The sequence below is a fragment of the Gobius niger genome (assembly GCF_951799975.1).
Source record: "Gobius niger genome assembly, chromosome: 2".
NCBI lineage: Eukaryota > Metazoa > Chordata > Actinopteri > Gobiiformes > Gobiidae > Gobius > Gobius niger.
In genome coordinates this window covers 42,042,168-42,069,167 of record NC_136853.1, presented here as the reverse complement: position 1 = coordinate 42,069,167, position 27,000 = coordinate 42,042,168, and the positions used below count along the sequence as shown (strand labels likewise).

Below are 27,000 nucleotides of genomic sequence, written 5' to 3'. Positions count from 1 at the left end.
TCAGGATTTTTGACATAGGGCCTCATTTCCCAGTTATCCAGAGTGTTGTTGATTTCTGGAGATTCATTGTATTTTTTCTAAATTCTGACCCCACAATGCACCGGAGGCAAATCTCTTATGATTAAGACACATTTTTATTCTCAGGCTTTTAAACACCTCGTGAGTTGTATGGTCCCCGTGTCATTTATTTATTTTATCTTGTTTTTTTTATTCATTGTTTTTAATTATTTTATTGTTTCATCTATTTTATTTTTATTTATGTCTTTCACGAACTGTTTACTGTTCTATGCAGGTTTTAGTATATTCACTTTTGCTTTATTTTTAATCTGTTTTTTTGTGGTAGAGCTAACAAGTATTGTATCTGTTTTTAGGATCTCATGTGCAGCACTTTGGAAACATTTGGTGAAATGTGCTACACAAATAAAGTGTATTGGATTACTCTATTGACACAGACATTTATATGATTAGTCTGGTGTTATAAGTGATTTGCCGCAGGTGCACTGTGGAGTTTGTCAGATTGTTTTTAATGCAGGCTACAACACACTAACTAGGAAATTAGGCCAAAAATCCTGAAATATCCCTTTAAATGTTTGTTCCTTGACCAAAGTGCAAACATAATCGTGCAAACTTGATAATAATGAGTTTTATTTGTTCTTTCTGATTCTGTATGGTAATTTTAGACCTTCTACTCCAAACCTGAACGATCATGCAATTAACTGTGTGGTATAGGAATAAACATGAATCAGACAGAGCTCTTCATCAATTGCTTTAATCCAATTTGTTTGTCCACAATATGAACTCCCTAAAAACAATCGGAAGTAATCTGATAATTAGCCGATAATATCCTAAAAAGTATTAAAAATCCACCTTAAAAAACGCTGTCGCTTCAGTGTTGATTTCATACAGTTCATAAAGTCCGCCGTTATTTCGCACTGTTGAGGAATTTTCCGTGCTCTTCTCCTCGAGGCTGAAGCAACTCTCCGCCGATCTTTGGACCACTTTTCTCCTGTTAGTCAAATAATAGCAATTGGTTAGCCTTGGGGAGACAATAATGGGTCTATGAAAGCAATGTGGACAGTATGGTTTACCTTTAGCATGCCGTCACGCTCCCATTTGAAGAGGCCGCAGTTGCTGAAAGATTGAGGTTAAGAATTTTACATGGATTCAAAAGACAAAGGAACAGACGAAACATGAACTCTTATGAAGTATTTGTGAAATCATCAAGAGAGTCTCGTGTGTGCAAAGCGCTTTTTCCATGACACATTTCAAAGCACAACGCACGGGACAACTTTTCATTCACTCCATACGTGGGGTTGATTAGCTACATGCTGTTGTGGATTTTCTTGCTTAATAAAGCTTAAGAGATGTTTGTCTAGTCAAGATGTGAAGTTTATTACACAATGCATTGTAGAGAAGTTACGTATGACGCGAGGTCATGGTGAGCTCTGCCCGAGTCAGCTTTGGCATCACCTTTATAAGGTGTGCACCAAAGACAGAGCAGCAGGACAGGGGTCATACACAACAAAGGGAAGCAGAGAAACACATAGAAATGTTAATACAGTTGGGGATGTCAATGCAGGCAACCAAAAGGCGCTTTGCATGGTAATGCATCATGGTGGCGTTTGGAGGCAGAAGGAGATCTTTGTCATGTTGAGGAGACGGGCCATGCGGGCCTATTGTCTTTTAGGTGAGGGTCTCGTCTGGAGCACAGGAAGAAGCCGGTCTTTCTACCTGGTTTAGTCAGAGGCCCCAGCAGGTGGTCCAGCGACCAAACGCCAGTGTGGTTTACCAGCTTAACTGGCTAAACTTGTCACAACAATGCTGAAGCATACACTCCCTTTAAGATGTAAGTAAAGTTTTTTGAAAGTTCACATAACACTGATTGGTTAAAGGTGCATTATGGAACTTTTTATGAATGCCTGACCCAGTATGAGTGATTAGCATAATACCCTTACACAGTGGCCTCTCTGATGCTCCAGGATCAATAGTTTTCGTGAGTACAATACAATTAGTCCTAGGGCGTTGTAGAGGTTGCGTGATAAAAAGTAAAGCTGCCATGCTGACCGTTGGGCTATATAAAGGTTAATTACACACAAATAACAAGGTTGTTTTTTTTTCCACATAAAAAGTTATATATTTGCATCTAAGTCTCCCCGTAACACACCAACCAAGCCCTGAAGAAGGAACCCCTTTCTGAGGCAGACGTCTGCTTCTAAATCAAGTCATGGCGAAAAATGTAAAAATGTGACACCTACGGGCATTTCTTTCAACTTTTTGGCAACATGGCTACTTTTACTAATTCAAGGGCGCTAATTTCAAAATCAATGTGGACGGGATGGAAATTTCAAGAGATCTCGTTGGTACCGGTTCTGTCAACAAAGGGAAGGGAATCTTATTTGTATAGTGCTTTTCATATGACACAAGTCACACCCAAAGCGCTTCACAAGAAAGTAGACACAGTTTCCCCTGGGGCAGACCGACAGAAGCGAGGCTGCTCACAACTGCACCAACAGTCCCTCCGACCACCACCAACCACTCACACATAGGCATTGGGTGAAGTGTCTTGCCCAAGGACACATGTTGTTTCGTTGAGCCTGACTGAGATCCTCGTAATAGCTGCGGAGACGGGCCTTCAGTGACCGGCTAATAACCCACAGAAAATAGTCCCGGTATTCAGGCATATTTAGTGAGTTTAGTAAATGAAAAAAAATATATATATATTATAAATGTTACGTTAGTGGGACCATGGTATAAGCGGATTAAACAACTCGGCTGCTCGTTGTTTAATCCTTACTTATCAAACTAACCGCACCACAGATTTCTTGAGGAAATGAGTCTTACCTGCAGTGTTTATGGGGCAGTCTGTCCAGTCCGATGGACCTCTGACCACAGGGACATTTGAAGAAACGCTTCACCGCATCGTGCCACTTCAGGTCATGGTTCTCTCCCACACATCGGTCAGCCGGCTTGAAATACGTGTACTTACACTAAGGTAGGAAACAATGCAACAATTTCATCATGAAGTCATTTATTTATACCATAGTTCAGCTCATGTATTCACAGAACTAACCTTTCTACACGAGACAGCCCGACACTTCATTTCTCTAATGCCCTTCATTTTGTCCTCCATCTGCTCCTTCTTCACCAGAACATCGAAGTACCTCTCCTGTAGCTGGTACTCCGCCTGAAGCACAAAAATACATTCAATACATTTATGACGGCTTTAGAAAGGTGTTTGAATTTTGATGGAAATAAAGGTGAAAGCATACAGCCTGTAGGACGGCGTTGTGTCTGGATTTGGCGTTGAGGATCTTCTGAAACTCCTCTGATTGGACGTACTCCTGCTGCTCTTTCCTCTTCTTCTGAGATGGCTCCTCCTCCTCTTTACCCGATTCGCCTTTATGAAAAACAAAACATATTATCTAGTTTCCCCCGGTCAAGGCAAAACCCCAAACAAACGTGTGAAAACAAAGCAGCATTACCATTTGGTGACACCCTGTTCTTCTCCACTCTGGCGTTGATCTCACTGTCGTTGCTTCGTTTCCTCTTCACTGCGTTGGGGTCCTCCTTCTCCAGGTCCATCCGTTTGGCTCTCAGTTTCTTCAGGGCAGCCATTTTAGCGGCAGACATGCTCAGGGCGGTCTGAGCTGGAGCTGGAGGAGGGCTCTGGTCAAAAAACAGTATGTCGTCCCCCTTAGAGAAGCCTCGTCCCAGCGTAGGAGCGGAGGATGTGGAGGACGTGGAGGACATGGAGGACGTGGAGGGGATGGAGGATGTGGAGGACGTGGAGGGGATGGCAGGACTCTGGGTGGACTTGGGGACGTCGGAGCCGGGTTTTGGAGACAGCAGCGCGTTCCTTTGGCGGCGCGCAGTGAGGAGCTCGCGCTGCTTTTGTTTCTGTTGTTTTAAAAGGTCTGTGGCGGAGATGGACTGCACTGGGGCGCCCTCTGGAGTTTTAACAACTGAGGAGGAATAATAGATTAATGAGGAAGGCCATTTACAGTACAGAGCATGTGGGCACGGGGCGGTAAACAAGCGCAGGTGTTTTGATTGATCGTTTCTGCAGCGCACGGGACAGAACTTCCATTTGAGCATTAGCAACTGGATCAGATGAACAGATTAGACAAATGAACTAAATGGCAGTCTGCATTTGGCGACGGTTTACATTGACAAATGAGTGCACCCTAAATGCCGAAATTGGTGCTGGGCATCGTGAAACAATACCAGTATGGTATTCAAAAAAGGTTTAGGTGAGATCAAAAGCAGATACCGAAAACAAATCTTATATCTTTAGATGCAAGTTTTGATGCTGTTGGTCCCATAAAAAAATTCCCAATTTTTTGCCTAATGTCTATCTATCCTTTCTTTTATCCATTTTTTTTTTTCATTTATTCCTAATTTTTGCCCTATTTTATTAACACTTTCCCCATCCCCCCCTTCCTATTTTTGCCACAATTTCCCCCCATTTTTTCTTGTAAATTAGTACATTAGTAGTTATTATTTTTATTTTTTTTAAGTTTAGTTTTAGTTTATTTGAGCAATTTTACATTCATTTTGTCTTTCAAAATTCATACACAATTGTGGATGCTCAAAATGCAGCAGGCAGAAACAATAAAGCCAAGTGCCTACCCCGTATTCAATCTACATTTACATTTACTTTAGATACAAACAAGTCCTTCCTGAGCTGAACAGATTATTAACGATACAAGCATCAGTTTTAAACTTAGATTTAGCAACATTTACCAAGAAGAGCACTTAAACGCATAACACAGCAGCTTGGTACATTTGTCACAGATGTTTATAGAACAAACCAAAAGAAAAAAGAAACAATTGATAGGACAAAGTATACCTAAAAGGCATTACTACGTTGTTAATCTTACTTTTAAAGATGTAATTAGAGATTAATCAGAAGTTAACACTGTAGTCCTTTCAGGTAGTTTCCAATACCGATCTAATGTTGTTTCTAACTATTAAATTCCGACCAGAATGAGGTACCTGTTTTGTTTTGAGTCAAGTGTCTCTTCAGCTGCAGAGCTCCAGGAGTCTGCAACGACATCAGGTCCTTAAATTCAGTCGAGCAGCCGGAGACATCGCCGGACTTCAAGGCTAAAAAGAGAAAGGGTTAGTTTCATAATCTCCAACCTTTTTTCCACTAAGAGAAAATGCATCTGTAAAAATGACTTCAAAGACGTATAGCGTTTGTTTTGGAGACCGTTAGTGATGAAGAGTTTAAAGATACTGCTCTACAACTGTATATAATTACTGTGTTACTTCTCTGTGTAAAAACCTACCCAGTCTTTTGGCCTGAGCCACGTGTTGACCCGCTCCTTTCACAAAAAGCGTATCCAGTGTTTTCTGTCCAAGTTTGTTTGGTTTGGACGCTCCCCTGAAATCATAAATTGTACCTTACTGAGTGAATATAAAAGCAGGGAAGAAAGAACATAACAACATAATTGTCATCCATGTGATTGGGAATATTATATTGTGACTCACAGCGAGGCGGCGCAGGCGGAGGACGTCACCCCTCCGTAGTAAAACCCGTCCTGACACAGTTTCTCCCTCAAATTCGTTCCTTTTCCTTTGAATTTGTTTGGAGCTTTTCCCGAAAACGTGGATTGCAGCTCGGCCCGCTTTGAGCTCATCTTCTTGTACTGGGCTTTGACGTGGTACTGACAATACTGGCACTCATACTGAACACAAGAAAACATGTGAAGGTGTTGGGATTAATTGATATCAAAACGAAATTGCAATTTGAAATTTCACAATCAGCAAATCGTGAGTGGCTACAATAACAGCAGCCCCAGTCAGTTAAATCCAGGTGGACCATGGATCTAATCTTCAATAAAGGCAAAAAAAAACCTAAAAGTAGGAATAGAAGTATTGAGAAGGTTAAATGTTGTGCGTACTAGATTGACAAACTGTGAGCAGGGTTCTCCGTTCTTCTTCACTCCTTTACACGTCCCAAAGTCCTGCGCTTCTCCCAACAGCAGCACCTTCTGAGGGTGGTCCACCGTCAGACTCACCTACAGAGGCAAAGATACATCATTATCAAACATATGAAAAATATCAAACAATCTAAAAATAGGTGACACTTTAGATTGCAGCCCGCAAGTTCCCGTTGTAGGTACAGGGAACAAGAAAGTAACTACATGTAAGTGCAAGGTGTTAATAAAGGACTACAAATTGCAACAACTGTATACAATGTGTAACAAAAGGTGTACAACGTGTAGTTGCAGGTGTTTTGGCCGTCATACAGATGTGCCAGCTTTCTGGACACTCAAAGACGCTTTACATTGCATTATAAATACAGACGGCATCTCTGGAATCGCTCAAATGGTCATGTCTGAAGAAGTTAAGGGGGAAAACAAAGAAGTGAAAAATCTTAACTTTCTCCAATTATTCAAAAACTACTTTAACAAATGCAGAATTTTTTATATAGTTTTCTACTAAAGATAAGATGAAATAGCCTTTATTGATCTCACAATGGAGAAATTCACTTGTGACATTCAGCTCTCAGGGGGTGCAGAATAGACAGGAAATGTGCAAATAATTAAATAGTAAATAGAGATATCTTATATACAATGACTACCACTACGTCGTGGTGTTTGTGCCTCCACATCGTGCATTAAAACTGTGTAATGCACGGCTCCTCATTGTTTAATCCTAACTTATTCATACAACAGTAGCCACAGTTGTCCTGGGCTAGACTTAGGACTGGGCAATTCATCAAAATGTAATCGAAATTGCAATCTCTACTTTGGTCAACATGGTCAAGGGACTTTATAATCGACAGGCCATTTCTTTGGCACAAACAGTACCTAGTTTGGGAGTTTGGACGAGACAATGGGAGACTTGTTTGAGCTGAGGCTTGAGCAAGATCTGTATCTAATTTCATGAATCAGAAAGATGTATTTAATTTATTATGGAAAAATACAATTGAATCGAAAATCGAGATCAATATGGGGTGATAATTTTTTTCTAAAATGGCCCTGCCCTAGGTAGACTGACAGAAGGCTGCCAATTTGTGCCATCGGCCCCTCCGACAACCAACACACAGTCATTCCCTCACTACATTCTCACAGGCAAGGTGGGCACTGATAATGTGCACATGCAGGAGCCAGGATTTGAACATCTGACCTCTGAATCATAGGAAACCCGTCCTGCCATCTGCGCCACTGTCGCCCTTTAACTATACATTAAAGTGCAAGATTTATTAAAGGTGTACAAAGAGTAATAAAGGTGTGCGTAACTAATGTGCAAATACACCGTACCCAACACAGTACACCTTTATTACTCTTTGAAAACCTTTATTAAATCTTACACTTTACTGAATAATTACCTGTACTAACATGTGTCCCTGTACCTACACATTTAACTTACGGGCTGTAAAGTGTTACCTAAAACAGAAAGGGATAAGTTAGTCCACAGTGTAAATGCAGTACCCCGTCATATCCTTCTTTCTGTTTCATGGGGTTGGGGTTGAGGATGCCGATGACGGTCCCTGCCTCAGTTTTCCAGTGTTCTTTATGGACGTCTCCGAACAACAGCAAAGAAACAAACACCTCCAGGTTGTGGAGGTCGTTTAGCTTCCAAATACTGAAGGTTTTACCCTGAACAGAGAGAAACAAGCAACAGATTTAAAATTCAGATTTGTATATTTTTTTATATTAGTGCATATTTGACCTTGTAGTGACCAGGCGATGATTATTATTATTATGAGTGGTCAGCACGGTGCCTTTACTTTCCATCACAGTGGTCTCTAGGACGATCCAGGATCAATTGTTTGAAGGTTTTCACTGCTGACAGACCCTCTCACCAGAAAACTTACAAAACAACTGGTCCTGGAGGGTTGGACCACTGTGATTGAAAGCAAAGGCACCACTCGTACACTAATTTTGCTTAAAAAGTTGCAAAGTATTAGGAACAGATTATTAAATATTTTCTCTTTGGAGAAGATGTTGAATAAAGGCAAGAAAATAAGAGATTTAAAAAAATTAGATCCTCATTTAAATCCATTCTTCTGCAAAGACAGCATTTTCTGTGCTGAGCTGGTCATTGTTCTGTATTCCTGGTGACCGTATAATCCAAAATGTTACAGTGTCTGCCTTTAATACAAGTTGAAATGAATGAAAATGTAGTTAATTTTTATGTCAAAATCAAGTCTGTCTCGCTTACCAATGTCCTCACAGTGGAAACAGTAACCAAATGTTTTATTTGAGTATTAGTGAGGTTATTACAAATGAATATTACTGCAGTAGTAAAAAGTACTGAGTGATGGGGTAAAAAGTTGTAGAAGTAAAAGCAATGTGCCATAAAACTAACCAAAGTAGTACAGTGAATGTAACAGAGTACTTCCTGCCTTTGAGAATAAATACAGAATAAATTACTGGTATTTTCCTGTTATTTCTTGAACTGATTCATTCTTTAAACAGAGCCTTATGAGTTTGAAGTCGGCTGTACGAGACGAAACGCCTTCAACTCTAAACAACACCGCCCAGATGACAACCCTTCGAGAGGCTTTGCTAGGATGGAAATCACAGAGAGCTTTCACAAACAGAGCAGTACTTTGGAGCAGACACACTCACGCTGCTGCTGCTCTGTGGCGTGGCCTTACTGACCACCACAGCGAACGTGACCCAGTCGCTCTCCTCCAGCTTCTCTCGGCTCAAACGCTCCGGCACCTGAGACAGACGGATCAAACGCCGGTCGGCCATTTTACTGTCCATGTCACTGGAGGACACGCGCGGCTTCCTGGACATAAACAAAATGCAAAGAATGAGAGGCATATTAAACGCATGGCAAATGAGTGTCGTGGTTGAGATAGGAAATGTGTTGTGAACATTAAAGCAGTAAAAAGTAACGTGTTAACCTTAATAAATCCTTTTCGTAGTGTGGAGGTAATACAAGTGTTTATGGGATGATTGGAGGGTCTTTCATCTCCCCCTGGTGTCTCTGGCCAGAAAACCATGTTTGCAACTTGACTGCCACCGGACCGGAGCAACCAATACACACTAATAGAATCACGAAGAAGTATAGGAGTATTTACTCTCCAAGACAATTAATAAGTTCAAAAATCGCAACTACTTATATACATCAGATAAGAACATGCCGAGTAAACACTGCTGCTGTGGAACTCGCAGAAACGACTCCAGATACTACGACCGTCCACATATGAAGGATGTTTTCTTTGTTCGTTTCCCGAAACCAAAAACCCAGAGGGATAAATGTGAACGATGGGGCGTCCAAGAGTCTAGTTCTACTACAGTTCTACACAGGACTACTTTCTTAAAACACTCTTATTTAAATATGGAAGACATATTCAGCCTCCGCCTTTTTCTAGCAAGCCTGTTCATGCCTACAGGTGGATCCAACACATTTGTTTTTTCTGTAGTAAGGAAACAGCCTTAGGGGAAAGGTAAAATAATTGAGAGAATTGATTGCGAGTTTGACCCCCCTTGCAACCGTTGCTAGCTTAATGAATATTTATGAGGAAAGGTGACGTATATTGTGCGGTACACTATTGGCTCTGTGCATAACTTCAAACATAACAACGCCGCCCAAGAAGTGACTTCCTGTTTCACACCAAAATAAAAGCACCATCTTATTCATTAGTTCAACTTTCTTTCTGCCTAACTATTAACTGACAAAACACTTAAAATGTGCATATTTAATTATATTCGTGTAATGTTGCACCTGCTGAACTAATCAATGAGACGAGCTGTGTGCTTTTATTTTGGCGTGCTGGAGTGAAACAGGAAGTCACTTCTTGGACGGCGTTGTTATGATTTGAAGTTATGGACAGAGAGTCAATTTAATGAATATCTCTACCACTGAGGGCTGCAAGGTTTATCAATATTGAATCGCAAAGGAGGCTTTGACTTCAGCAAAAACCTAATCTCAAGAAACTGAGGTTTTTCTTTTTAGACATCACAGATTCGAATTGTCGAGCCTCTGATTTCAGGTTCAGCAACAGATTAAAGGTCTGAGTTTCCATGAAGAAGATTCTAAAGTGTTTAGACAGACGCTATGTGATTCCAGCCCAGACTTATTTTAGTCACGTGGCTGCCCCCCAGAGGTACTTGGGGAAACTCCACCACAAGAGAGACCTGTCAACATAAAACCAAATATGTTTGAAAGCAGATTCATGTGTATTGATCAAATGTGGGGCAATTTGAGCAAGAATTTTTAGTTTGACAGTCTAAAAGTAAACTCCTTCACTCATCCTTTTAGCAGTTTATGCAGTTTCTCCAGTTTTACCCAAATCTAAAAGCTTCTCGACTGGAGCTTGCAGCCTATAGGCCAGTGTAATGCCTCATTTGAAAGCTAAGACCTTCAAAAACACTCATCTAAGCTTCTTTCTTGTTTGTGGTATGTTTTAGTTGCATTTTAATCACCTTTTTGTTGCTTTTATGAAACATTTTTGTCATGTTTTCATTGCTGTTTTGTCAGATTTTTACCCCATTTTCATTAGAAGGCACAAAAACATGATGAAAACACAACCAAAAAGTATGAAAACGTGACAATCATAATGAGGAAGAAGTGAGTTTTGTAGGTCTTAGCTTTAAAATGAGGTGCTACACTGGCCTATAGGCTTTAAGCTCCAGTCGAGAAGCTTTAAGATTTGGGTAAAGCAGAACTCGAGGAAATGCACTCGGTTAAACCTTACAGCCCCATCGTCAAACCCCTTCAGGCTCCACAGAACAAACAAAACGCTGTAATATTTTTGCTCACCTCAGCCTGAGCCCCGAGTATTTCTCCACAGCCACATCTTTGGGCAGAGCAGGGAGAGGAGAGGGCCTGGTCGGTGCCCCTGAGGTCCCGGATCCTGATCCTGATCCCGGTCTGGATCCAGGTCTGGTGTTGAACGAAGGGGAGCGCAGAGGATTGGAAGTGGGAGTGTCCGCGGGCTGAAAGGAACTGCCCAACTTTATCTCTACCAATGGACCTCTGCTCTCTGAAAAGAATACATTTAGATTAATACAAATGACGGGAATGTCCGTTTGATCTTATTTTGTTTATTAGGAAAACAATTTTGACTACACCATGTTTTAAAGTGTGTTAAATTCAACAAATATATAAGAATCAAAATCGGAAACATCTCTTGATTTGTAGAAGCTTTCTTAGTATTATGAACAGGGCATCTTTGGCTTCTATGCTTCGCTATTTCTTTCTCTATTTTAGGTTTAAAATTGCATGTCATTTTTCTGTCAAATCAAAACTAATTTGTTATTATTTGTTTTGTTTACCTGGTGATGTTTTGGTTTGGTGAGCGACTCTCGGCTTCCGCTTGAATGAGTCTGCGTTATTGAGCTGCTCAGTGAAGTCACAAGATTTCGGGACATTCTTCAATGACGTGGATGAAGCCTCTGTCGGAAAACAAAAAAACCTTCTAACAAAACAGTCTCAGAAACCTGCGGCGCACGTACAAGAATATACACTATTTATTCTGTTGTTCTTGCCTGCCGGTGCTTTTGTCTTCTGTGTTGCAGCTGGTTTAGTCGGGATTGGCTTTGAAGGTTTCTGTTGGGGCGAAGGTCTGGGGGAGGCAGGCGTGTGAGACGATCCGCTCTGGCTCTTTTCAAGCTGTTGTTGTAATTTCTTCATTTGCTCTTGCATCCTCTTCAGTTCGTCTGGAGTTAAAACATAAAAAAGGATGAAGAGCAACAATGGAAACAACGCACTGTCTCAAAACACACCTTTTCTCCCTGGCTTTAATTCAATTTACCTTAACTTCATAATACTTCATTTGCTGGACTTTGGTGAATAGTGTTGTGGTTCATTAAAATGCAATATGAAGTAATCCAGTTTCATTACTTTGTGGTACTTGACTCTATATCAGGGGTAGATTAATTGTGGTTAAAAAAACAAAACAAATCCAAATTCCTGACAAGTATTAAAAGTTAAATCAAGATACGGTTTCAGCAACATCTGAAAAATGAACTGTATGAACTAACGCTTGAATCACATACCATATTTTCCAAACTATAAGTCGCACCAGCCTTGGCAACTACCTGGGCATGGAGGCGTAGCTGCACCGTTGACAAGCCTCTCCCGTCAGCACGTTGTTCAAGCTCTCATTTGTGGACTCATTCCTCTAGCTGTGGCCACCTAGCTTTTAGCCCGCGATTAGCCTTTTTGTTTTTTTTTTCGTCATTGCAATAAGAGTTACCTCCGCTTTTCGCTACAAACTTTCTTTCTGCTGCTCGATTACAAGAGCTGGGCGATGATTCCCCCCCCCAAAAAAATCTGCAATTTTTTAAATAAAAAACTCAATTTATGATTTGACCCCCCCATGCAAAACCAAATAAGTGCAAACTATAAATATACTTTAAAAATATATATTTATTGTATTTAATTCAAGTGTACCAACAATCAACGTAAACAAAATGGCAAATGCAAACCCTTTCTGAAAAGTCACAGGGCAACAAACTATTTATACTGTATTTGGAATAAGCTAATAATAAAACAAAAAATCCTGAGGCACATTTGTACAGCAGGACCTTCTTCTTTTTTTCGCTCTCTGCTTAGAGGATGAAGAAATCAAAAAAAAAAAAGAAATCCCCAAAAATATATATATTTTGAAAAATGAATCGATTTGAACTTGATTTTTAAATCAAATTGATTTTTTTCCCCAACCCTATTGATGACCGTTTTTAAATCTTCAGTGGTACTCGAGTAGCAGATACTGGTATACAAGCCTAGAGCGCCCTCTAGCGGCTGTCAGTGTGAAAACAACAAACAAGGTGAGATTATATATTTTTATATATTTGTCGCACCTGAGCATAAGTCACACCCCCAGCCAAACTATGAAAAAAAGTGCAACATATTCCGGAAAATACGGTAGGTTCGGGGCACGCTTCATACATGAGATATTTGATCGTTTATGGAGGACTTCATATTACCTTGGTAACCCGCAGTTTTTTGCAATTGATATAACTTGACAGTGACAAACCTTGTAAATCCTCCCTCGACTTGTTTAGCGTCTCTTGAGCCTCCTCTTTGTTGTTCTCTTCTTCCTGGATGTCGTCCACGTCTCCGAACAGCTCCGCCAGCTGGTCCTCTGCCTCCTCTGAACCTTCTTTATACTCTTCTCCATCTGTGTCCTCATCAAAAAGATCGTCCAGACCAGCTTCTTGTTGCGGCTGCTGCTCCTGCCCAACCCCTTCGCTCTCCTCCAACAGAGCTGTCAAAATGTCCAAATCATCTTCACCTGTAAAAATAATCACACATTCATGAACAAACAAGTAAAATGTTAATAACATCCTAGCAAACGTTTGAGAAGAATTACTTACCATCCATTGTTTTGTTTCTTGTGACTAAATCTAGGAGAAAAAAAAGCACAAATAAACCCAGTTATTTTTACTAAACAAGTTTACAGAGAGAGGAACCATTGGAAAATATAGCCTACAATTAATAGATAATATTAATCTGTAAGAGTATGACAATGCCAACTGTCAGTAGGTTATGTAAATTCCTTCTTCTGGTATATAATACTGCATTTTCTGTATAGTTGTGAGTGTATAATTAATTATAAAAGCTTTGAGAAAGTCAATCTTTCCCAGTCAAACTCAAATTACCCCAGACTGTGTTGCTCTGGATGAACTGCAAGCTATGTACACAGTCATGCAACACTTAATAAACAACTAAAACAGTGTCAGAAAATATATATACATGTGTGGCTATGTAGATGTTTAATAACGTAATTTAATCGACCAATACAACAGTAATGAAAGGAAGGGAGAGAAACGATCGAAAACAACACACAACTCACCACAAAACCGCTCGGTGTGGACAAAACTCTGACAGCTGAGGAAACTTGACCGTTTAGTTAGAAGGATTTCTAGATAAAACCTTGTCAGTAAATGCTCATTAAGGCCAAGTGTTTGACGTTAAAGGTTTTAAAGTCCGAGCAAAAATTGTGGGAGATCCGAGCAGAACCTAAACTGGCGCTAAAAGAAGGACCCCGTTGTGTTGTCACTCTGCAACGTGCTGGCCAGCGCTCTGCCTGAATAAAAAGAAAAGCCACTTCACAAGGAAAAGTCGACGTTTTTTTTTTTTGACAGAATAAAACAAATGAATAGAACAGCGTAAAAGCTAGGATCGACTGTGCAAGTGTAATATTTGATTAAATTATTACTTTGTATCATTTAGTCATTTTGGGGGATTTTTTTTTTTAAGGCACAATGCATAGAATTTTACCCAATAAATAAAATTGAAATACAATCATTTATTTTATGACAGATATTTTCATAGTTGAAAAATACCTGACAAATGTACAAAAAAACATTTATGAGGCACACTCCTCCTAAGATATGACTGTAAACTTTACTGGGAGTGGGTACGTCTCCAGCTCGTCTCCATGGAGATGTGACGATAGATACAGACTGCATCTCTGGAATTGCCCATATATGGTCATTTTTGAAAACAGTTTTGGGGAAAAACAATTTTGAAAAAATGTAAATTTTTTCTAATTATTCAAAAACTACTGTAACAAATGCTGAATTATGAATATAGTTTTCTACTAAATAATGATACAAAGATATGGGGAGGAGCAAAGTGGTTCAACAGCCCATAAATACATGAATAACGGAGAATGCTAACTTGATGCTACATGTTAGCATCGGGCTAATGCTAACGGTTAGCTAGCGCTTGCTATAACTGCTGTTTTTTCACTTCAACTGAACAATCTGTTGCGACAAAATATTCATATGGGCCCGATTTACACTTGACTGTATTTATGTGTGATAAATAAGTTGATATTTCACCAGAAAATGGCTAAAAAGAGTGGAAAACTGTGTTTCTCTAAAGATTCTATTTTCCCCCTCGGCGAGGCCACGCCCCCTTCTATGACGAGATGCCGTCTGTATCTATAGGCAGTAGAATTTGAGATTTAAACAGGTTAGTTTCTCATCCAAGTCCATTCTTTTATTACACAATGCAGGAACAGCATTTTCTGTGTCATTAGGAGCACGTTTTGTTTTGCAGCAACAGTATAGTCCGAAATGTTACGCTGTGTACCTTTAATGAAAGCTCTCAACTTTCAAGGCCCTTGGGAACCCAGGGTGCTGAGGGTGCTGCATACTTCGCAAGCTACAGACAATATTAATAAAAAGGAAATATGCACAGAAAATCGTTTTTGGGGTCAAATCAAATTCACTTCATTTGCACAAGAAGTGCCAGTACGGCCCGATAAAAACAGTACACCCACAGACATACAACATAATCAACAATGCAATTATAAATACATTAAAAACAATACAGTGGGCCAGTAGACCAAGGTCCACACAGTCATTTATTCATTCAGCAGGCGGATGGAGGTAGGGAGGAAAGTGGAGATTGCCCTCTTTGTCCCCAGAGGGAGGAACCTGAACCTACGCCCTGAGGTACACTCTGAGGTAAAATATCTTCCCAATATATATATATATATATATATATATATATATATATATATATATATATATATATATATATATTTTTTTTTTTTTTTCCTATAAACAAATTAATTCATGAGTTTTTCCAATTCGGTGAATCCCAAAGTGCCGTCCTGGGAACTGAAAGTGGTCCTGTATTGAACGAAACTATATACGATACTATGTATTAGATATTGTGTAGGCTATATCATGATTCTAACATCTAAATGATTATTGACATGACATTATCAATATACAATTAACAAATGGATATCATAATAATAACAATAATGTAATAACCTTTAAAGTTTCACAAAAAAATAAACGCTCAACCACTGCATTCAGAAATACCAAAATTTATTTCTCTCATTGACAGAACAGGCGTCCTAAAAAACCAAAAAAATGTGATGAGCGCAAAACAGCAGCGGTCCATTCCGCACACACTACCACACAGTGCAAACACTGTTGGAGGAAGTCAGAAAATAAATGTTCTTTAATAATGTTCTTTACACAAAAATATTCAGATTCAAGGTAAAATTATTGTATTTTCTAAAGTGCTTATTTAATGCATAAACCTTCTTTCAGCAGTATTTCCATTAAATATACTAATTTGTCATTCTAAAACAACAGCATTTAAGTCGTTTTACGCACCGACTTGATTAGTAAAGCAGTAATACCGATTGTAAGGTCGTTTGAATAGACTGCCTTTTCAATACAAACAGTTGCATACATTTCTTTAAAATAATTCTCTTATCTGTTGCTACATCATTAAACAATTTCTGAATGACAAAGAGCAGATGCTAAAACTTCAGACTGCTCATACAAAACCCGATTCTAGCTGTAATCTTCTATAACTATGCAACTACCACATTAAATTTTCCAAAAACAATCACACTACAGATAACAGGAAGATTTTGGATTTGCCCCACATTGCTTTGAACAGACATAACACACAATACAGCGGATCCCTGGCCACATGTAATATATCAAGTTTTTAAATATAACTTCTGCTTTATTTATTTGTGTATTTTTGCCGTTTTTTATGCTCCAGCTAAGGTCTGAAGAGCCGCCACAAACAGTCAGAAGAAGGAGGCACAGGTCGAAGCAGAGGAAGACGGGAGAAAAAGGTGCAAATGTCTTCACTGAGTTTAGTTGATGCAGTCCATGATGTGGATCTGAAGGGAGTCCAGGTCCGGTAAGATCTCCTGGCATTTTGGACAAGCGTGGTCGGGGATGTTGCCCTGCTGCCACTCAGCTCCTGTGGAAAACACAAATTAAAAGGGGAAATGAAAAACAAGGAAATATTTGTTTTAAAGCCGACTTTGCTCTGCAGTGCATTTTCTCCCGCTTGGCTTTACCCAAACCTAAAGGCTTCTTGAAAAAAGCATCAAAAAAGCAAAAACAAGGATGAAAATGCAACAAAAGAGTGACAAAAACAGGACAAAAAAGGCGATGAAAAAGTGAAAAAAAGGTTGCGTTCACGTGACATCACAACATCCTAAAGAGCCCATAGTTTAACATTGAGGTGGAGCAACTGACGGTAACTATGGTCACTGTGGTAACTGACAAAATGCATATTTTTATGTCTGTTTTTTGTCTCATATCTCAGTCATTACTGGAGGAATCCACATGAAACACAAACTGTCACAAAGTTCATTGTCTCCTCTGTCAGCACATATGAACTAATGTCCAATTATTTTCAAAAAGTGGTGACAATATGGGAAAACATGACCGTGATGTTGTCAAGTAGAAAGGACTTTCAGACAGAAAAATAATATCACAGGTTTGTGAATCCAATCACGATCAAATACTGATGAGGAAAAACATTTGTCAATTTTCGTTTTGGAGATTTCTTACAAAAACTGCATTTCTCCCATAGAGTTGTATTGGCCCTGCCCTCCATCTGACATTATGACATCATCACATTCTAAATCGTGAAGGCAACCTATTATGTGTGACAAAAACGCATCAAAAAAAGCCAAAGAAAGAGCAACAAAAAAGTGACAAAAAGGCACAAAAGAGTGACAAAAAAGTGGCAAAAATGCAACAAAAAAAGTGATGAAAAAGTGACAAAAATGTGTGATGAAAAAATGGAACAAAAAAGAGCTGCATAAAAATGACCAAAAAGCAACAAAAGTGTGAATGTATAATTATAATGCATAATAACAATGTATAATAATGTGTATAATTGGTTCTGATCCAGTCCTGATTTCCCCCAAGCTTTTAGAAAGTCAATTTCTACCCAGTCAAACTCAAATTACCCCAGACTGTGTGGCTCTGGATAAAAATTAAGCTTTTGTTCTCTTTTTAAAGTCATGATTTGGTTCCATTTTAGATTTGGTGGGAGCAATTTCCGAAGTTTGTGAACCACTGGTTTAGAAACAAATTTAGATACATCCACACATCATTATCGGAAAAAGTCTTGAGCAGATTTACATTGTTACTTCTGTGACTCTAACATATTCATGATCAAAATGGCAAAGAAAATAACTTTCTTGTAGTGTCAGTGTGAACAAGGAAAATCTCAGTCTTAACTCCAAGAACCAAAACAGAGGGAAAAAAAAGATGAATACCTCTTCCAACTAAAGAGGGTTGATTTCCGCCATGTCTCCTCTGCATCTCAGTTAGTGATTGTCTGCACAGAAAGTCACATATAGCATTATACATTTTGCCAGTCGGTTGAGGGTACGACTGTTGTGATCATTACCGTCCGAGCGACTCCATCTCATCCTGAAGCTGCGTGTTTTGTTGCCTCACAAACTCCAGCTGAGTAGCGAGACGTTCCTTCTCCTCGTGGATCTTTTCTCTGGCAGCGCGCTCTGCATGGAAGTCTGAAGAGTACACCTCAGCCTAAAACAGTACAAAATATGGTGTGTCTGCAGTGGGTCCAGAATGTCAAATTAAAAGTTTTCTATATTTAGCTACTCAATTCAAGTTTTAGGTTCTCAGGACATACTTTGGCTCCTGCCTTGACGAAGAATACAGCAAGCGGTTAGCAAGTTAGTTAGTCGTAGCACACACCTGGACCTTGAACACATTGATAGTCTCCAGCTCCTTCTCTTTCTCGTAGAGCTCTTGCTTCATCTCATCCATTCGTTCTTGTTTTGCAGCCAGTGCCTCCTCAGCTGCTTTTAGTCTCTCCTCGAGGTCCTCAAACACCGCCTTCTGCACCAACTTGGACTGTGGACAAGGGACAGGGTTTAAAATATCAATGAAATATGAATATTTTTAGGCAAACACTGTACATGCGTTTCCAATGACATCACGCGTAGTTCCGGCGGCCATTTTGAAACCCGAAGTAGCATTATGCAGGCTATACTAACTCACTGAAGAGGAAACAGACAACCTTTCTCTGTGATTTTTACAGTTTGTCATGTCAACAGAGTCTGAGTCAGTGTTCAAGCTGCACAAGACATTAGCATGCTAGTGGTTAGCAACTGTCAACAGTTTATTCAATCAACTGCCAATGGCTTCAACACGATCAACACATGTGTGGCTCACATCTATGAACACTGAGGAAATACTACAGTAACAGCTCAGCTCTGTGGAGTGTGGTTCAGGGCTTTCTCTTGGAGAGGTCAGAGCTGAGCTGTTGAAGCTAAATGCTAATCAGTAGCATGCTAACATCTTAAACACTGACTCACTGGTTTCTTCACATAAACGTGCGTCTCTGGGGCCGTGTTTTTACTGTTATCTTGAGCAATGATTATGAGTACATAAAAATGCCACAGTCAGTCTTTCATTTTCATACTAGAGTAAAGATATTGTTACATGTGGTAGTGCTACATAATGCTACGTTGGTATTCAAAATGGCCGCCATAACAACAAAGGTCACATGACTGAAAGGCATGTATAGAATGTATCTAATTGATCCAAAGGTGGGCTAAAACTAGCGTAGACTGTCGTTATGTCCTTGGGCAAGACACTAAACAAGTAATATTTTCTTGCAGTGTGATGGTAATTCACTATTTCCCTATAGTAGCTCCCCACCGCATGTTTTTTGTTTTGTATACTTTAAAATTTGTCCTCTGCATTTGACCCATCCCTCGAGGCCGCTGGGGTAACCCGTAAGGAGCAATTAACCAGATAAAAAATATTGTATTAGTAGTATTGGCCAATTTATTGTATTTGAGATGCTTCACTTTGCAACCCAGAAACATGAACACAAGAACAAAATTACTTTCCATAAATTTACCTCTCGCTTTTTCCTCTCCTCCTGCATCTCATTGTAATCTTCAAACAACTTGGTGTAGGCTTCCTTCAACTGAGCAAGGTTAGTCCTGCAAAGAATATAAACTTAAGTCTTTTTTTTTTTATGACCAAGCTTCATCAAGACACAGTTCTTAGCAATGACATAATCATTCATAAAGTTGCACTGTCTAAACTCGCCTCTCCTCCCCGGCCTTCCTCTGCTCCACCAGGCTCTGCGCGTGCATACTGTCCAGCTGCAGCTTCAGACGGTCGTTTTCAGACTGAACCGTTTGTTTCTCCACCAACTGAGCTTTGAGAGTGGCCACATCGTGCTCCACTTCACGACATCTGCACAGGAGAGAGAGAGAGCTGTTAACTATAAGGTATTTACTCAGTACCACCCAGCTGGTAGTGCAGTACAGTTTGTAGGATTTACATAGGCATCTTGGCGTATGGATCGACGATAATCTAAAACATGACAAACAGGTTGACCATGTGTGCCGGGCTAAGTGTCAAAGCAAGATTGTTGGTCTTTGCTGCCGACAGAGACTTGTATATATTCTTCCCTATTTTGAATATGCCGCTCCTGTCTGGTCCTTCCTCAGTGAGACCCAAACTGAACTCTTAGAAAAACTACATCTTGAGATACAATTACACACAGTCATTAAATAAAGCAGATTACAGATTAAGTGATACTGTCATTAGTGCCACTTCAACATAGAAGGAATCTTTCTCTCACTTGCTATGGCTACAAACTGATAGAGGGTGTTTTGCCAAGAGAATTTCTGTCGTCTGAACTTGCGTGTTCAATCTACAGCTGCTGGAACTTCCTGGTCTTTCCTATCCAACTTGACGCACTTTTGACAGATCACCTATTCAATATAAAATACTGAACCATATACCTCAGCTATGGAATTCTTAATCAGTTCAGGATTTCAAATCATTCGTTTTTTTTCAAGCTACTCTACCAGGAGCCAAGATCCCACTGTTGATCTTGCCATGTTTTAAAAGTTGAATTTTATGAACTCTTGTCAATGCTCTTATTCACCTAATTCCGCCCCGCCCACTTTTGCCACTTGCTTTGTCCCGGCACTTCCGTTGTACAGACACTTCCGGTCGAGCACGAAGCCCGTTCATTTAAACGGAGAACGAGGGAAAATATTCTCCGCTCAAATCTGATGTTTAGTAGATTGATTTGTGTAAAATGGCCAATGTTCATTTGCACCAACAAGTCAACACTGCACCGTTTCTCAGCGCAGCCGAAAAACGGCTTTGTTTTTGTGTAGTAAGTGATTTTATTTGGACTTCTCCAGTCCCATGTTAACAGATAGGAGAAAAGGGGCGTGCACAATTCATGGCGGCGCCCAATGCGAACGTCCGGAATAAGGTGAATAGGCATTATTAAAAAGGTATATACAGCACAATAGCCTTGTGTTAAAGGGTGTTGGCTGTGCACTGTGCTGTACTCGGCATTAGGAGTTTGCCTGACAATTTGTCGGGACCAGTACAGGTCAGTACAGTCTAATGAGGCCTATGAGTCAAACATACAAAAGGCTAGAACTTTAACACGTTCATTACAATTGATTATTTACAATGTAAAAAATAACTAAATTAAGCTGACTCTTTCCGTCTTAGACACAATCTGCCTCTGACTTTACCGGGGGGTTTGCAATGCCAGCACCAGCACACTCAGTAACCTTACACTTTCATTGCAGTGAACTCAACATGCATGCTGGTGATAGTAAGAGAAAACCTGGTGACTTCAGACAAACAAATAATGAGAGAGAGGAGCGCGGAACAAAGCTGATGCTCTGTGAGAGAAGAGACTGACGGGCACGCCAAGGTGATGCAGAAGTGCAGGTAGATCCATAACCCTTAATATCACCATGTTCATCTATGGCAGGGGTCGGCAACCTTTAACACCGAAAGAGCCATTTGATCCGGTTTCCACGGAAAAGAAAACACTGGGAGCCGCAAATACTTTTTGACATCTAATGCTGGGTTTACATATAACGACAAGTCACGAATGCCACGAATCCACATTCGTGGCCGAGGATCACGAATGTGAGTGATCGGGGTAAAGGATTCACGCGCCGCCGCGAACTGTTGCGACCTGTTACTGCGTGTTACGATTAATGGCACGAATTATTACGCACGGTCACGAATATGCGTCCCGCACTGCTGCTCGCGGTGGCGCGCTGTTGCGAGCTGCTGCAGCTGCTGCGAGCTATTGGGAATTGTCGCGTTCTGTCAAAAATCTGTCAAGAATTGGGCGAATGTGGACCAGATCGCCTGCCGCGCACCCCGGGTTGAAGGCGGAGCAGGGACGTCTCGCTCCGCCGTGCGCCCCTGACTCGTTAGGCTCTTGCCAAATCGAGATAAACAAAAAGTAAATAGACCTGTCCATATACTGAAGAATAGCAATAGTTTTTTCAGTCTATGGGACAGTCACACCAGTTCAACCCCGCTCCTGTCAATGTGTAACACGGGCAAACGCAGACTGAATCTATCAAGACAAACGCATCAACAAACGCACGCGCTTCATGTCAGATAAGTCCGTGCAACAGCCCCACAATTTGGGCTGACTGAATTTGGGCTCCACAGAATAAACATAAAAACACTACACTCACTGTCCACTCGATCTTCTGGGATCCGAACTTACTGCTCTTCAACCTCTTCATCCATGATTCTCACTCGTCTGGTCAGTCCTCAGCTCCAGCTGGCAAAACTTTATAATCCACAAACACAGGCCTGTCTTCACCTGCCCCGCGCCCACCGCCGCTTGTTTTACGTGTCTAAAGTTGTAAATAAGCCTTAACTTATCCGTGGTGTAGCTGCTGGAACCACGCGCTGTTGTTTTCGTGCGAGGCAGCGTGTGAGATGCGTTCAGGGACAGCGGGAAAAGCACTTCTTATTGCTCCTTTTTTTCCCCACAAACACGGGGAAAATCGGGACAAATATATAACAGTGGGGTTCTCCAGCGGGGGGGCAATAGGGGTGGCAGGGACTGGCTCCCAAACATCAGGAGGAACGACCGCAGGAGGAGGAAAAGCCGGTGGAACAACTTCAGCACCTGAGGAGCGGCGGCGGCAGGTGCTGTCCAGGGCCTGGAGCGCGGACTGGCCGAGTCTGTGTGACTTTTCTTTTGCTACTGCGTATACGAAAATCCCTACTTTTCGGCGTAGCGTGTGTTTCCATCAATTTTGTGCATGAAAACAGTGATTCTGCTCTATGAATGCTGTACGAATGCCCTCACGCTGAATTACAAAGCGGGTATACCGGCTTTCGCGAGTATGACGTTTATTTTGACCGACGAAAAACAATAAAATATATTTATTCTAACATGTCAAGATCACAATAATCTTCCAATTTAGAGCTAAAATATTAAAGAACTAACACAAATAAAATACACTTCAATTAAATAGGCCTACTTCGTTTTTTTTTAATTAGTAATTTATTTTCCCAAGCCACTCAGAGCCGCAGTATAAGGATGAAAGAGCCGCGGGTTGCCGACCCCTGATCTATGGTCTTTTTGTAAATTTAGGCCCCAGACACACTGTGGCTCAAAGCATGCGGCAAGTGTAACGCGTGTAGTCTGAGCACATAGTTGATTTAAACCAAACTATTCCAAGCTCTATAGACAGAAACAGCAAAAAAACAGGATATAGGCACCACCTGGTCAGTCAAATCCATGCCAAAATCTCAACTATTTTTACAGTCAAATCTCTTCATTAGTATGAGCAGCAACTTGTTAAAAAGAGCATTGTCCAAGGTCTCAGGACAAAATAAAAAACAAAAGAAAGGACAGGACAGGCATCACATGTAGGAAAATACAGCTCCTAAAACTAAATCTAACAAATAAATATGAGCAAGTGATTCATTTATTACTCATAATAATAACCTCTGAGTCTTACCTGTCTGTGAGGTTTTTCTTCATGCCCTCAGCTTCATCCAGTTTGCTCTGAGTCTGCTGCAAATCTCTGTACAGAGTCATCACCTGAGCCTTTAGGTTCTCCACTTCAGACGCCGCCTAAAAGTGTGTCAGGAAAAAATGAGATATAACTGACCAGCACACATTTAAAAAAGTAAAGTCAATTAATAAAACTGGACCCATATGGAGATTCTACCCAATCACTCACATCATTTCCTGTAGTCGAATGCAGCTATACATCGGCAAATTCAAACAATATATTAATTCAGTAGTTTTTTGAAGAAGTACCTTAGCCGCCTGCTGTTTGATCTCCTCTGGCTCAGTCGTCTGTGTGGACTGCTCGATGTCGCTCGTTCTTTTCTCCAGTTCTTTCAGTGTGTTGGACAGTTTGCTGCAACTGTTGACGACAGTGGCACAAGTGGAAAGTGAACTTCTGTTTTAGATTAGCAGCTAGCACGCAATACAATGTTCAATTTCTGGATGAACTAACTTTGTGAGACAATAAACAGTAAATGATTATGATTATTTTGTTTCATAACTAGCCAAAAATATTTTCATAATTCAAAGCTCGTCAAATCATCTTTTTTTGTCCACTTCCCTGCTTTTCCAAAACTTGTACATGGCAGGGATATAAATCTAGTCATACTTGATCTTTGATTTCATCAGCTCGTCCTGCAGCCGCTCGGCTCTCTGCGTCTCGTCTCTCAGACTCTGCAGCAGCTGGCTCACAGTCACATCCTCCTGGTCCAGTCGGGAAGAGCTCATGGTCAGGCTCACTGACGGACAACGGGGCGCTTTGACATGCTCTACTCCACAAGCATCACTCACACCATTCGCTCCCGCATTCTCCTGAAAAACAAAACACACCAGGAAAGTAAGTTCACCAACATCAACATGAACAGCAGACTAAACTAAACCACGTACTCTTGACCAATCCTAGCCCAAAGACTGGAGATGAGGGCCTTAAGACACGGTTTAAACCTCACACATTTTTACTGTACAAGTCCTGAGAATGTTGAATATGCAGGTCCAGATGAGTGTGGCTGCAGATGTTGAATAGGGCACGCTCCTATTGTACTATAGAAACTAGGTAAACTGTGTGTGAAGCTGCTCACTGTGACTTTGATGATCTCGATGAAGGAGTCGTCGTTGCTGCCGTGGTCGGCCTTCAGCTGCAGCTCCGAGTTCAGAGCCACCAGGTCGTTCTTCTCGGCCTGTAGTCGAGCCACATGAGCGCGCAGGGCCTCCAGCTCTGGACTCTGAAACACAATTTATGATCAGAGCAGGGTAGTATAATATTTACTTCACTCAATCAATCTTTGCTTTATAGAGCCCGTTACAACAGCACCAAGACCAAAGTGCTTCACAGAAAATAATGATGGCTTACACGTGTGTTTAACAAGTCTCAAAGCGCCACACTGTAGTTATTTTTCATTAAAACCGCACTCTGTCGTGGTGAGCTTCTATTGTAGCCACAGCCGCTCCTGGTATGCCTGCCAATCTGACCACCATGTTTTTAGTGGTAGGCCAGATAAAAAAATGCAAACATGAGAAAAAACTCAAGTGAAATGCAATACTGTTGTATCAGACTACTCTGTACACATTTAGAGTCTTTCCTTTTAGTCTAGGCCAGGGGTGTTGGCCCGCCAGAGAGTGACCTACTTTCGCGCCACATCTGGTTAATAGGAACTCTCTCCCATTCATTCTCAATGGTAAAAATGGATGCAGTACACTTTTTGGCCACAAGCGTCAAATTGGGGGCGCGGTTTCACTCCTTTCACAAAGTTAAGGAAATACTGTTCCTTAACTACTGTCTTGGTGTTTATCAATCACAGAGCGTCGTAGCACATCAACATTCCCATTTTTCCAACTTTTACTGCAAAGGTTGCTGACCTCAACAAAGGTACATGTTAAAAAATGACTTATAAAAGAATTTATGCTGAACTGACACTTTCAAAATGATCTAATATCGCATTTTCTTTAAGTTAAATGAATGAGGTAAAGTTACTGTAGGTGCTGCAGATACAGGTGGTGGTGTTGTTTACATGTTGCACTATATTGCTACAATTATTGATTTTGTTCTACTAAAACTTTGCAAATTTGTATAGGCAAGGCAAGGCAAGGCAAATTTGCTAATTTGTATAGATAGAATGAAATACAAATGCATCCCAAAAAAGAAAATAAAGTAACTATTATTATTTGCAGTTATATGTGTTTCATGCTTGACATTGCCGTGTTTGGCCCGTGACTCACTTTTTCATTTTGGCCCTCGGAGACAAAAAGTTTGGGCACCCCTGGTCTAAGCTTTCACCTCCATCTTGTAGGATAATAGTATATATTTTTGCCTTCTGTTTTTAAAATACTAACATACTACATATGGAAAATAAAATACTTTGCATGCATTTTATTCCATTTACTGGGTGAAATGTTATGCAGTATAGCTCTGTGCGTGTGATGATTCTAAAGACCCACACACAGTTAACTTGTGCTACCTGTGCCTCTCCTCCCCGAGTCTCCAGTTTCTTGCGGAGGTCTTGGTTTTCTGCCGTTAAACTGTCGATCCGGACTTTGGCCTCAGTCAGTTTGGACTCCAGAAAGTTCCTCTCCTCTTTCTGCTTCTCTTTCCAGGCAGCAAGGCCCTCGAAACGCTCTTTCATCGTGACGTTGGTCTGATGCAAGGCCTCTGAAACACACACATTAACCAGTCAATGCAGGTATGTAGCAAAACACCACTTAAATTTAATAATTCTATTTGTTGTGATTTTTTAAAATACATTTTCCAGAGTTTTTAACATTCAAATACTGTTTGTATTGTAAATAAATATAAGTTAACCTTTTTTGTTTCAAAAGAGGAACATAATTAACAGAGGAAAGACCCAAATAATGCACCAGATATTATATTTCTAAAGAGGGCTCTAAAAGCTTACATCATTGACTGTTAAACAGCTAAGCTAAAATGCAGTTTTATAGCCATAGTTAATAATGATACGTGTTAGAGATCAAATTGAGTTCCACAACTAAATGTTTTCTTGGAATGTTTTCTTTATTAAACTTATTTTGCCAGCACTTACTGTACAAGTGCACTTTTAACTATTAGCTATTTCCATGTGATTGCTTTACCACCGACTGTACTGTACTGTACTGTATACCTTTCAGATCTCTGTTTTCTTGAATGAGGTTGTTCATCTGCTGCAGTGTGTCCTCCAGAGCTGCTGTTTGACCTGGGGTGCGGGAAATATCCCCGTTCATCACAGGACCTTCAGACGCCATTCTGACACAGAGAAAAGGTTCATGTTATGGGAAGCACTAGATTAGAACACAATATGGTAAGCTGTTTACTCAACTATAGTCTGAGCTGAAAAATTACTGTAAAGCTGTGGTATTTTTCTGCTCCTTTTTATGAGTAACTGAAGACAAAAGCGACAATGGCAGCAGAAGCTCAGACTAGAGCGGTCGTCTTTATTCCCA

At 40.5% G+C, this 27,000-nt stretch overlaps 2 protein-coding genes across 2 annotated transcripts; both read right to left on the bottom strand.

Moving 5' to 3' along the window:
- Positions 1 to 889: 889 nt before the first annotated feature.
- mcm10 (minichromosome maintenance 10 replication initiation factor) lies at positions 890 to 13,900 on the bottom strand. The gene is made up of 18 exons (XM_079552557.1): positions 13,772 to 13,900; positions 13,293 to 13,316; positions 12,953 to 13,210; positions 11,460 to 11,630; positions 11,247 to 11,366; positions 10,732 to 10,954; positions 8,586 to 8,751; positions 7,443 to 7,610; positions 5,907 to 6,023; positions 5,494 to 5,690; positions 5,292 to 5,386; positions 4,996 to 5,106; positions 3,483 to 3,962; positions 3,270 to 3,397; positions 3,071 to 3,184; positions 2,842 to 2,987; positions 1,089 to 1,131; positions 890 to 1,006 (listed from the first exon to the last, which is right to left on the bottom strand). Exons 2-18 carry the CDS (start codon positions 13,297 to 13,299, stop codon positions 923 to 925), a joined length of 2,628 nt encoding a protein of 875 aa, XP_079408683.1. The 5' UTR covers positions 13,300 to 13,316; positions 13,772 to 13,900; the 3' UTR covers positions 890 to 922.
- A 1,979-nt stretch (positions 13,901 to 15,879) lies between these two features.
- On the bottom strand, positions 15,880 to 26,831 carry optn (optineurin). The gene is made up of 12 exons (XM_079552558.1): positions 26,682 to 26,831; positions 26,025 to 26,215; positions 24,648 to 24,791; positions 24,179 to 24,381; positions 23,821 to 23,929; positions 23,516 to 23,631; positions 19,800 to 19,949; positions 19,606 to 19,690; positions 18,432 to 18,590; positions 18,118 to 18,260; positions 17,984 to 18,045; positions 15,880 to 16,668 (listed from the first exon to the last, which is right to left on the bottom strand). The coding sequence occupies exons 1-12, from the start codon at positions 26,800 to 26,802 to the stop codon at positions 16,559 to 16,561; spliced, it is 1,593 nt and encodes a 530-aa protein (XP_079408684.1). The 5' UTR covers positions 26,803 to 26,831; the 3' UTR covers positions 15,880 to 16,558.
- Positions 26,832 to 27,000: the final 169 nt, after the last annotated feature.

Excerpts from the sequence above, each read along its gene's own strand:
- mcm10 (XM_079552557.1), bottom strand. Across the intron at positions 7,611-8,585 it reads CGCCACAGAGCAGCAGCAGC|GGTAAAACCTTCAGTATTTG; the intron begins GTGAGTGTGTCT and ends CTCTCTGTTCAG. Across the intron at positions 3,398-3,482 it reads GAACAGGGTGTCACCAAATG|GCGAATCGGGTAAAGAGGAG; the intron begins GTAATGCTGCTT and ends TTTTTCATAAAG.
- optn (XM_079552558.1), bottom strand. The coding sequence starts at position 26,802 with ATGGCGTCTGAAGGTCCTGTGATGAACGGGGATATTTCCCGCACCCCA. Across the intron at positions 24,792-26,024 it reads CTCGGGGAGGAGAGGCACAG|AGTCCAGAGCTGGAGGCCCT; the intron begins GTAGCACAAGTT and ends ATTGTGTTTCAG. Across the intron at positions 19,691-19,799 it reads AGGAAGGCCGGGGAGGAGAG|GACTAACCTTGCTCAGTTGA; the intron begins GCGAGTTTAGAC and ends TATTCTTTGCAG.